This window comes from Stegastes partitus, unplaced genomic scaffold, assembly GCF_000690725.1.
Source record: "Stegastes partitus isolate 25-593 unplaced genomic scaffold, Stegastes_partitus-1.0.2 Scaffold628, whole genome shotgun sequence".
NCBI lineage: Eukaryota > Metazoa > Chordata > Actinopteri > Pomacentridae > Stegastes > Stegastes partitus.
Window position 1 is genome coordinate 60,228 of NW_007578359.1, and position 11,792 is coordinate 72,019.

The 11,792-nt window shown below is 47.3% G+C and overlaps 1 protein-coding gene across 1 annotated transcript; it reads right to left on the reverse strand.

Moving 5' to 3' along the window:
• Positions 1-1,290: 1,290 nt before the first annotated feature.
• LOC103363059 (FERM domain-containing protein 7) lies at positions 1,291-11,564 on the reverse strand. The gene is made up of 12 exons (XM_008289656.1): positions 11,442-11,564; positions 5,699-5,803; positions 5,587-5,629; positions 5,043-5,121; positions 4,867-4,964; positions 4,535-4,649; positions 4,206-4,353; positions 3,622-3,717; positions 3,179-3,342; positions 2,746-2,814; positions 2,594-2,669; positions 1,291-2,517 (listed from the first exon to the last, which is right to left on the reverse strand). Exons 1-12 carry the CDS (start codon positions 11,562-11,564, stop codon positions 1,291-1,293), a joined length of 2,343 nt encoding a protein of 780 aa, XP_008287878.1.
• Positions 11,565-11,792: the final 228 nt, after the last annotated feature.

The following is an 11,792-nucleotide window of genomic DNA, read 5'->3' on the forward strand; positions in this document are numbered from 1 at the left end:
CACTAACTGGACAAACGGGGCTTCACAATTAACATATATTTATCAAGGTTTGGGTTTTATTTTTGTAGCTTTGACCTCGATTTGGTGCGATGATTCGGAATGTGGCAACAAGAATATTTCATAATTGATAAACCAAATCAAACATGGTCAGACTGCTTGTAGATGGTTTAAGCTGGTTGGCGGCCATTTTATTTGGAGGGAAAACTTGACCTGAACACACCTGAAATGTTGAGCAAGAAAAGAGCAAGTGCCACAACTTTGGTAGCTTGAAGTCGGTTTGGGAACTGTCACCTTTGGCTAATATTTGATCTCTGATTGCTCATAAGTCTGAATGTTTGAGGTTTTTTCCCTGTTTTTAGCAACGTTTCCTTGCTTTGTCATCATAGTTTTGGTGAGTAGATTTTTGGCCCAACAAATCGACTGGATAGCTAAAGCTACAAAAGTAAAACCCTTCTGTCCATGCTGTACAGCCGGTGAGGTATTCCTGCCTCAGGTAATTGTTTCGATTTGTCAAAACAGACTTGGTAAACGTTAGATTCCAACACTCAGGAGTTTGTTACCTGGTTAGGCTAAGGCCGGTTTCACGCTTTGCACTTTCGAGAGTGCACAATAGTTTGCTAGGAAGTAATGTAAATTTTGTAAACTCCTCAAGTCCGCTTGGACCTCTTTGTACAAGTGCGTCCAAAATTTGTGTCCACATGACAAAGGCAGCAGTGCACGTTTTCAGAATACATCGATATGTCTTCTAAGCAAACGACCACGGATTAGAAAAGTAACAACAACCAAGTATACGATCACAAGGGAATATCATCAAAGCTTAAGGCTGGAGTCAGGTTCATCATAAAAACCCACTGACGGGGAAACGGACCTCTTTTACCCAAAGATCTACTCCCAAGCCTTGGAATCTAACGCCAACCACAATGCCTTCAATCCAAGCTGCCCTTGGTGTAGCAGCTGCAACAGATCGTTGGCTTGTTTGAGCTTTTATGCTCAGTTTGTAGGCTAACATTTAAGCATATAGGTCTGAATTTGCAAACTCTTGGACGTTTGCACCCATAATGTGGCAACTAAACAGCAGCCACTTTTCAGAATCTGAGGTTTTTGCTTAAACAAGGCAAAAAAAAAAATACATTTCATCTGCCAGTACATGTTGAAACAATACACTTCTCACACATTAATCACATCTATAGTCTCTGTAGTGGATGGTTTTCAAACCGTCCTGTGAGTTTTCACTGTGATCACATCTTGAACCCTCGTAGTGTTTCCTGTATACCGTGTTTTTGTCGTTATCTACAGCGTCACTTCGGTTCTCTTTGCTGCTCCTTTCGTCTCCTCCCCTTCGCTCTTTCCTTTATTCTCCTCTTCACCCGTCACCTTGGTTTTTGCCACCTCCTTCACTGCTCTATTCGCCGCCTCCTCCTCCTCCCCCTCCTCCTCCTCGTCCAGTTGGAGGCTCCCAGAAGAAAACCTCATCCTGGCGAGTCCAGCGGACCGTACCACCTTCCCCAGCTGGGGGGGTGGGCAGTAATACGGATAGAAGACCTCCGGGTCCGAGTCGCTGTAGCTTCCTGTGCTGCCGCCGATCATGCAGAGCGAAGCTGGGCGTTCTGGCAGAGGGGACGAGTTTAGCGGGAGGTAGGTGGGTCTGGATGGGCGAGTCAGGTGGGGGTAGTAACCAAGGGGACGGAACTCGGATGCGGGATTAAAGGCGGGATTCGAACTCCTTGAGAGCTGGAACTTGACATCTGGCTGGCTTGCCACACGGCGAGGCAACCCAGGGAGGAAGTTGGAGTCATCACTGTAATGCCCCGCCTCTGTGTGTCCGATGCCCAATAGCCTTGCGCCGTTGCTTCCTGGATGGTAGACTCGGGCCAATCCCAGCCCACCTGATCCGGAGGGGCGGAGGTTCCTCCTGATGGGGGAAAGCGAGGGTGAATCGTGGCTGAATGGGTAGAAGGATGGTCTCGGTACGCCATCCATTGTCACACAATCTCGCCGCCTCACATGCGGGAAACGCTCGAGTGAGGAAACTGTAACGTAGTCCGTCAGGTAGGGATGTCGATTGAGTGGCGAGGCTCCGGCAAATGGGAACGATGGCAGGACTGGGTGGTACTGGTAGGCGGGGCTGTTTGGGTACAGAAGAACCAGCTGCTGGGCGGCGTCTGGATGTGGCTGGGGGTTGGGCCGACGTCGGGACCGGTTTCCATAGACACCGGCTAACCTCTGGGCTTGGCGCTGCGCCCCGATCCGTCCCACCCGCACGTCCTCCATTAAAGACGTGGATGCAGATCTGGTCTTTGGCGACGGCGTTGATTGGTGGAATGATGGAGAGATGGGCGTGACCTGGGAGAGGGGGCGGCACCTCTGGTTGACCTCCACGGATGATTGGCTGCGTTTAGCCCCTCTTTCATTGAGTTCAATGTCGTTTATGCCTCGGTGATGCGGATCCATCTCGTCTTGACTGCAGACCGCCAGAGCACGAGTTGACCGGGGGAACGGGTGGGCGTGGTCGTATAACTGAGGGGGAAAGAACCACGTTAAGTGTCTTTGCTTCTTATTAGGGTTTCAGAACTCAAACAATGACAGTTTTTACCTGTTTGGAGACGTCGGTGAGGAGATCGGGGGAAGATCGACACTGTCTGGCATCAAAGTCGGACGGACAGTAAGTCCTGAGCAGACAGAGAAGAAATTAAGAGATTAGATGATGGGGACACTGATTTGGTCCTTGGTACAATTCATTCTCACCTCTCAAAGTGTGACGACTTCTTCTCCCCTGATCCCAAACACTCCAGCAGCTGTTTCTGGGTCCGACCACTGATGCACAGCAAAATAAAAGTACAAGAAGAGACAAGACAGTTGGATGAATGCATCTGTCATGTTCATGAGGGCTCTCATGAAGATTTTTTGACACTATTGTGCACCTTTTTCTGGAGCTTGTACATCTGCAGATATTGCCTGAAGTTCGTAGTAACACTGCTTATGCACTGACGTATACAAACCCAGCATGTCCAGAAGAACTGTGCTGGGAAATTTAGCTTCACATGACAACATCTGGCTGCTGTCTGTTGTGGTTCTTTACTGAATGTTTGTAGAGATGTTTGTATTGACAGGATCTACAGATGTTCCTGACTCCTAGTACAGATTGTGATGAGACTGGGACAGAGGCTCAGTGTTGTACCTGTATCTGAAGCTGGAGCCTTTACAGGACAGCAGGGTTTTCTGGATGGCCTTGGGTTCCTCAGCGAGCCTGAAGAAAGCGTGATACTCGACACACATCTTCCAGAAGGACTTGCACACGTCCCGGCTGGCCATGGCGAACTCCAAAGTGTCCTTACAGGACGGCTGCATGGACAGGAGACAATCAAATCTGAAAGAAGCTCTGACTGGTCGACACATGGACTCTGAGACTCCTGAAGGCACCTTCTGGTACCAAGACTTTACCCACTAAAGTTGTGATTCAGAGCCAATCAACACCTGACCCAACACCACTTTTTCATGGTCTGAACAACGATCCCCTGACATGTTGGCCACCACGATTTCTCCCTTGTTGCCGTTACTCAACCCGTCAATCCAGTCTGAATAAAGACTCCGTGGCCTCAGTAAACCGGTTCAGGTTCTCACCCCGACTTTGTCGTGCAGTTTGATGAGGAAGTGTTTGCGTTTGAAGCTCAGCTTGCGGATCTTCGCCCAGCTGAAGGTGTTGATTTTTGTGTTTCCCTGAAAAACAGAAGAATGAATCAGTGCTGTTTTAGACCCAAACCTTTGCATGTGTTCCATACACAAGAACCTGTAGAACCTCTTTATGACCCGCTCCAGTGTTTCTGAGCATCCCTGAACAATCTGATGGTGCGGGACTGGACGCTGATTGGTCAAATTAAACGATAATTGCGTTTATTTCTTCTGCCTTCTCCATGTCCTTGCTGTTCATCAGTACTCTCCTGTTGAACTCTTTGAAAAATTGACTGTATCACCCAACAAACCTCCACTGCTCTACGTCCGTCACAGATCTGGAGTTGCGTCTAGTAACAGCTGTACGTGTTGGTTCTGTTACCGTTGAAACTCATGAAAAGGACAATTACGGGACCGTTCTTCTAAAGTTTGGGGAAACCTGCACCTGAACCGAGTTCCTGCAGCAGAAAACCACCTTTTGTGGTCATGTATGTAAACTTTGTATGTGTTTGCTTTAAAATCCGTCAAAGGTGCACCTGAAAGACGAGCACGCCGGAGTGCGTGACGGCCAGGTTGATCCTCATCCCCTCCCCGTCATGGGCAGGCTGCGGTCGGATGCCGTACATGTCCAGCTTCCTGGCCACCTCCAGCAGGTGGATGTCCGAGTCAGCCGGAGAGACTCCTCTACGAAGGAGACCAGGAATAGCAAGAAGGACTTTAGAGACGTGGAATTAAGAAATAAATCCTACTGGTTTGAAGACAAAGAACCATTTCCTGGCTTTGGGTGCAGCTTTTGACCCTCTGCATCGAACCCTGTTTATTACAGGTGAACATGTGCGTTGAGGTGTTCTGCTTGGCGCCGTACCTGTGTTTCTTATGCAGCTTGATGATCTTGTGGTCCAGGTATTCCTGGTTGGGGACGTAGTGCTTCATCTCCAGGTGGTGACAGTCCAGCTCCTCGTCATAATCCCCTAACTCTGCTGTAGAGTACGCATGTAAATACTTCCTCTGTTTTAAACGTGTCCCACAACCTCCTCATATGCAGCAAAACACTGGAGTTAACGGGGAGTTAGCGCTGTACCGAACATTTTTCCCCCGTTTGTGCCCAAATGTGTACATATATAAAAATATATTCTAAAGTCCTGGACCTCTTAATGACGCCTGTGAACATTTGAGATATTTAACCGGTGAGCTTACACTGCAGTATGTGAGAAACCAGCAGGGCGGCGCTGTTGTCGTTGCAGGTCAGGCTGCCGTTGGACAAGTCCTGCTTTATCTGTAAGGCAAAAAGATACCTGCAAAGCACAGCGACGCAGTTACTACCTGGTATGCATGTGACAGGGAGTGGACTACTGGATGAGTGTGGACGTCACCTGGTGAGGCCTCTCTTCAGCTGTCCGGGGTCCGGAGGGAAGAATTTAACTATGAACCTGAAGAACAGATCGTTTGTGTCTGACGGAGAAAAGAAGAAAAGATAAAGCAGGTGATGGAGGTGCAGAGATGGACGATGATCATTAATAAAAATTCAAAAAACACATAAATGTATCTGATGTCGAATGTTCTATGATCCAAACTAATGCAACCAGTCTGCTAAAGACACCTGCAGGATTATGTATTACATAAATGTACCTGAATAATTTAAATGTTCAGGTTTAAACTGACTATATCACACAGTAGAGTTGTGTTTTCTCCTCTGTCGTCCTCGTTAACCCTCCTTCATGAGCTTTAATGTGTTTTCTGTTGTTTCCAGAAAGGACGGAGGAAGTGGAAGTTCATTATTCAGTGTCTGGTAAGAAATACGTTTTAATTTTCGTTGTTGTTTGTACTCTTTATAACGTCTGAGGAGAATGTGCCTGATGGAGTTTCTGCTGAACTCCTCCACAGACCCGTTTGTTCTGAGTCTTAAAGGGAACTCACATCGGATCTGTTTGACCAGCGGCTTCAGCAGCTCCAACCAAACCTGCAACAGAAACACGTTCAGACTCTGAGGACCTTCCAGCGAACACGTGAGCGCTGCGGCGTTCCTTACGTAGTTCCCGCCGTGGTGTCTGAACTCCAGGCCGAAGTACTCCTTCTCCAGCAGCTTCAGGTGGCCGCACACTTTGTTGAAGAAGTCGCCTCCCAAAACCTTTTGCTGCAGAGAGAATTGAAGTGGAGGTTCGTTAGGGGGGATAATTGGATTTTTTAATTGAGAAGCTCCTAAAACTAAAGTGTGAGGATCCTCCTGGGACCTGGTGGAAATGTGCTGCAGCTCAGTCGCTTTATTCACCAGAACTTTGCATAATTGAGGATGTTACAGACGCTGCAGTACGTATAACACTCTGGGTATAGATGGTTTTAGTGTTGGCTAACGGTGCACTCATCCAGTGCAGCTGTTAAAACAGAGAGAAGCAGTTTTAATGAGGAAACGAAGCCACAAACGTGATTCTGCTCCTCAGATGTGTTGCACGGTGACTTTGCTTTTCTTTTCTAAGAAGTCACCGTCCGACTCAGAAGCAACAGAAAGCAAAGAAGCTAACAGAATAAATCACATTTTTCTGTCACTGTCGGTGTCTTTGTTCGGTTCTGACCCGTGAGCTGAGGCCACCTTCAGTCCAGTCGGTTTCGTAGCTCCATCCTGAACTTGTTTCTGTCTCTGCTGCTCGTCGCCTCCTCCTCCGTCACATCTCTAATTATTGTTCGCTCTCTGCACGACCAGCAGGTTTTTTTTGTGCTCGCTGTCTGCTAGCTGGTGTTTAGCGCCCGGCGGGTCGCTGGACGTCCTTCATTAACTCGTCACGACGAGCAGCTGTGACCGATTACAGCCGGAATAACTGATAATTAGTGAAACAAGGGACGCCTCCGCAGCGCCGGAGCAGAACCGAGTGATGGAGGAAACATCTCTGGACTCAGTTCTACCAGCACTTAGCTTAGCATTTTAGCATCCTGCAGGCTCGAGGATGGACTGTTAGCAGGACGAAATATCGTTAATTTATAATCATATATGACGTTATTAGAGCAGGTTGAGGTTAAATGAACCGGTTAGTCTAGTGGTTTCCAACATGTGGTTCTCACCCCTTTGAAGGGCCTTTAAATAAATGTATGGGGCCATGAGAGGATTAATTGGACAAGAAAGAAAAAATAAGCAATATACAAGGAGCTTTTCAGCATCTTTAGGTTCATTGTTTTGGTGAAAATGATTTTAACTCGGACAGACTCGTGGCTGTTGGTGGATAGCGTGAAGGTTAAACTCTGTTCATTAAATATACTAAAGTTACTACTGATGAAACACCAGCCAGATTTCTAGTCCTTTTTACAATATAATCATCATTAAAATACATCAACTATCCCGTCATTGGCTTATTATATGTAATGTACCCTGCTGGGTAGCATGAAATAGGAGTTTTTTAAAATTACAGGACAAAGTCGGGCTAATGGGCTCCGATTTATGCTCCACATTTAGCAAATAAATATATTTTTTACCATAAACATACGACTGAAGAATGAAAAATGTCCAATTTTTAAAAATTATTATTGATTAACCGATTAAATAAGAACTGTTTTATGCTGCAGGACAAAGCTTTACTTTATTTATTTCTTAGATTGTAGTTGAAGTTGATGAATTAAAAGCTGCGTGTTGCTGGAAGCTTCAGGTCCTTCATGTGGTGCTTTCAGCATTGGACTACTTTAGCGTTCTGTCTCTGAAACCATCATAACTACCGATCCTATACCATAAAATCAGCCGTATATCTGTCTATGAATGTATACGTTGGTCCGCTGAGCCTCCGCCTCCTCTCCTCACGTCCATACGCCGTCTTGTCTTTGTCTCTGCCTGCTGTCCGATCATTAATTGGGGTTTTGCCCTGAAGCGTGGAGGATCGGGGTCAGATCAGAGAACCTCTTTCTTCAAACGCTAACGTGTTCATACTTTTATCTTTGTGAGGCATAATGGACTCTGCAACCCTCCCAGCCTCGATTATCCTCCTCTGTGGACGCCACCAACCAGCACAACCACGACTCTGATCACCTTAAGTATAAAAAACAAACACTGTCCTGGGTGGAAAACAGCATTTCATCCAGATTTTAACAGCTTTTCTAGCAGCCCAGTCTCCACAGGATGACGGTTTATACATTAAACTGCATTCTCAGATATAAACGATGTAAATAAATCGATATAATTCGTCAGGCGACTGGTTTTAAAGAGCCACAGAACCAGCAGTAGGAGGTGAAGATGGAGGTTTAAACCAGAGACCAAGACCAGAGTTGACATCCTGTGATGGATGAGAGACTTTGGTTTCATTTTGTTGTCGCTTGCTTTCTGTTTTCTGGTTCGGTTCTGGCACTAAAACGGTGTGGTTTGGTTTAATAACATTTCACGCTTTGGTCGACACTTTCATGGTTAAGATCAGTTGTTCTGGTTCAGAGAAGCGTCATGGTTTGGGTTCCGATCCAACCCTGTCCCTGCATGCCCTGACTGGGTCACCATGGTGATTGTTTACACTCAACAGGAACTCAGGAGTTTCCTTTTTTCACTGGACCGTGGACATAGTTGGTACGTTTTTCAGTTTTCCATAACATACACGTAGATAAGTTCTGGGTTGCGGCTGACAGACGAAGATAAAAGCGGCTGAACTGAGTCTTTAGGGTGGCAGGGTTTAGAGATGGGGTGATGAGCTCCTTCATGTCCAAAGGATCCAGTTGAAGGGTCAACATCTGATTTGGTTGCCTCCTTGGAGACTTCCGTTGGAGGTTTGGAGGTACATCCAGCTGTAAGGAGACCACCAGGTAGAGGACTTGCCTCGTCTGGCCTGGGAACGCCTCTGAATCCTCCAGGAGGAACTGGAAGCCGTCGCCGTGGAGAGGACGTCTGGAGCGTTGAGTTTATGGACGTATGTGACAGACTCGGTTTGGACGTGTCCAGCTGGTTGTCGTCTACGTATTCTGAGCACGAGCACTGCTGCGTTTGTCGCATCGTCATACATTTTGGGCTGATAGTGTCCATGTGACGTAAAGTTTCATGACCTGCCCAAGTCCTCCAGAGCCGATGCCAACCCTTCTGTAGCCCTGAATGTACCGGCCGTACAGCAGCTGGACTCTGAGGCCAGTGGGGCTCGTTCCTGGAACATTCGACTATTTATCCATCTTCTTCTCCAGAGTCTGGTCGAGGCAGCAGAGGAAGGAAGTCTTTTTAGTCTTTTTTTTTTTTTTCTTGTGGAGGACGCTGAGGTGTTTCCAGGCCAGATGAGATGATACCTCCAGAGAGTTCTGGTCTACCCAGGAGGCTCCTCCCAACTGACCTGAAAACCTCTGGAGGAGTCTCCCATTAGACGTTGAACCTCCTCAGCTGGATCCTGTCGACATGAATGAGCAGCGAGTCTACTCCGAGCTCGATCCAGGTGTCCAAGTCTTCACCTGATCTCTGAAGCTGAGTCCAGCCACCCTACGGAGTAAACTGTCAGTCACTACCAGAGCTCAGGACCGTAGACCGACTGGTAGACCGACTGGTAGACCGACTGGTAGACCGACTGGTAGACTGACTGGTACGACGTCTGAATGACAGCTCTTTGTGGATGACGTAGTTCAGCTGGCTTCATGGGGTGGTGACCTTCAGTGGGGCGGTCTGCAGCGGGGTTCAGATTCAGAAGTCGGAGGTTGTGGTGGACCGTGACCTCTGGGCTGGAGGTGAGCTGCTACCTGAAGCGAGTGTTTCAAATGCTTCAGTCTGATTGGAAAGTAGTAAAACACCAACAGTTGTGCCTCCTTGGTGTCCACAGCTGTTCTTGTCTAAACTAAACCTGAGCCCTAAACTAAAGGTCTGGTCCAGCAGAAAAGGTTCCACAAGTTCCACCGAGCGAAACCACAGAAGCACCGACTTGTGTTTATCCAGTATCTCGCTCATTAACCTCCCGTTTACCAGGTGCTCTGTATTCATCACCGTTTATTTCTGCCCTCATCCTGCCGTCCGTCCTTTTCCTTTCTTTGCTGCTTCGCCTCCTCTAAAGATGCTACGAAAGTCCCGCAGGCTGCTGGGAAACCGACAGGCAGAAAGGCCGGCCACGGAAAGTGGAGCTGCTTCGCCAACACAATGCTGCAAAGCACACACACACACACACACACACACACACAAACACACACACACACACACACACACACACACACACACACACACTGAAAGTCTCTCTTTAGATTGCGTTACTGCCTGGAAGGCGACGTCGGCGTGCTGAGGCTCTGCTGACCTGGATAGTCGAGCACATGGCGGTTCATAGACAGCAGAGGTTCTGTGCAGCTGTTTGGACGAACATCTGGACCCGACCCGGTCATTGAACGTCCAGCAACAAGCAGATAACCGTCGACTGAGCCGGTCGGTTCTGTGCTGATGGAGAACTGTTGAGTTCAAACGCTGAGAGAAAACCGACGGACGTTGTTCATGTGTTGCTAAGAAACGAGTCTTTGGTCAGAAAACGAAACCTGGAAGACGAACGATAAACACAAGCTGCAGCTCTGAGAGTTGTTCAGCTTTCATCAAAGTTTGCTTCCTGAGTGGCTTTTTTTTATTTCTGATTGGACGGATCAAAATTCAGTGACTGGAGAAGAACAAACCACATTCTGTCCTGGACAAGCTGCTCACACTTTCTGAGATTAGCGGATAAATAGTTCAACAGAAAATCCACGTCACGGCCTCGGAGTCGCCTGTTTGAGCAGCAAACCTGAAAGTCAAAATATTCGTCTGATTTCATGTAAAACGAAGAAAATGAACTAAATTTAACATCTGAGACGCTTGAACTCTTGAATTTTTGCCACTTTTGATGATATTTTGTAGGATGTTAGCCCTGATACTTAAGATTAATGAATAAATGAGTCGTATTAATGACTGACGATTAAATTCTGAACATGTTGAGGTTTATTATCAGGTTCATTGATTCTTCGACCAACAGCAGCGTCCACATCAGATGTTTCTTGGAGACTCCATCCAAAGAAAATCCTCGTTAACATCTGTTGTGGTGTTTTCATGCACAGGAAGACACACGATGAGCAAAATAAACCCATTAATGAGCATTTCTACTTTGAGGTGAGCTGGTGTGCTGAGCTGCAGCTACTGGGGAGGAGAGAAGGAGGCAGAGATCGGCACTGTAACGTGTTTTAAAGTATAATATGAAGGATTATTTCCATAGAAACGAACCTAAATACAGTCAGAGAGGCTCAAGAGCTCACAGGAAACTTTAAAAATAATCACTTAACGGTGATTTTGTTGCAGATTTCACTGAATCAGTCAAATGTGAAAAACGTCCACGTCCAAAGTCTGCATTTTTAAAAATAGTAAAATGTTCTTTACAAGATGCAGCCATGAAACCAAACATCAGTAGTAGTTTGCTGTTGTTTCTTATTTTATTTATTTATTTATTTTAACAGTGATCCAGTATTTTCTGTATTTTATTTAGTTTTATTTTTTTACGGTGCATATCTGCTCTGTCAGCCTGTTAAGTGTCAGATCAGCAGTTATCTGGTTTAAATCTTCCAGTGAATTCCATCTCATCAGTGTTTCTGTCCGTCGCTCTGACTTCTTGTCCTGCATTCATGGTCCAGACCTGATGCGCGTGTTTCGGCTCTTTTCTTTGTTTTTGGGGAACGATAGAAATAGAAGATCCCAAACATATGAACAGAGCGTAGAATCTGCGCAGAGAAACTAGAAAACAGAAGATATGCGGATAAATGAGGACCGTCGGTCAGTGAACGCACCACCGGCAGGGATCCGCGCGCACCTCTCGCTCCGACCGTTTCCGGTTAAAACTCACCTCCACCTCGAACGTGCGCTCGCTGTCGTCCAGGAAGATGACCCGCAGCCGGAGCTTGGTCTCCCTGGAGACCCGGGACTTCACCGTGAGGCTCCCGAGTCTCCGCCGGTGCCGGTCCCCCATCTGTCGGCGTCTCAGGACGAACCGCGACCCTCCGTCACATCCATCTCCCGGAGAGTTCAATCCCCCAGAACCGGCTTCATGCGCGCATCGTCCTCATCCTCGCCTCCGTCCCCGTCTTCCTCCTCTTCCTCCTCTTCCTCTCCTCCGGGGCTCCGCGCGCTCTCCCGGTGCGTAATGGCGCGTGGACGCTGTTCCCAGACGCTGCAGCGACTGATCAGCGACCAGCTT

Coding starts and splice junctions, on each gene's coding strand:
- LOC103363059 (XM_008289656.1), bottom strand. CDS start 11,564: ATGGGGGACCGGCACCGGCGGAGACTCGGGAGCCTCACGGTGAAGTCC. Junction 4,650..4,866: donor GGTTTCTCACATACTGCAGT/GTAAGCTCACCG, acceptor CGTACTCTACAG/CAGAGTTAGGGGATTATGAC. Junction 3,718..4,205: donor CCGGCGTGCTCGTCTTTCAG/GTGCACCTTTGA, acceptor TCTGTTTTTCAG/GGAAACACAAAAATCAACAC.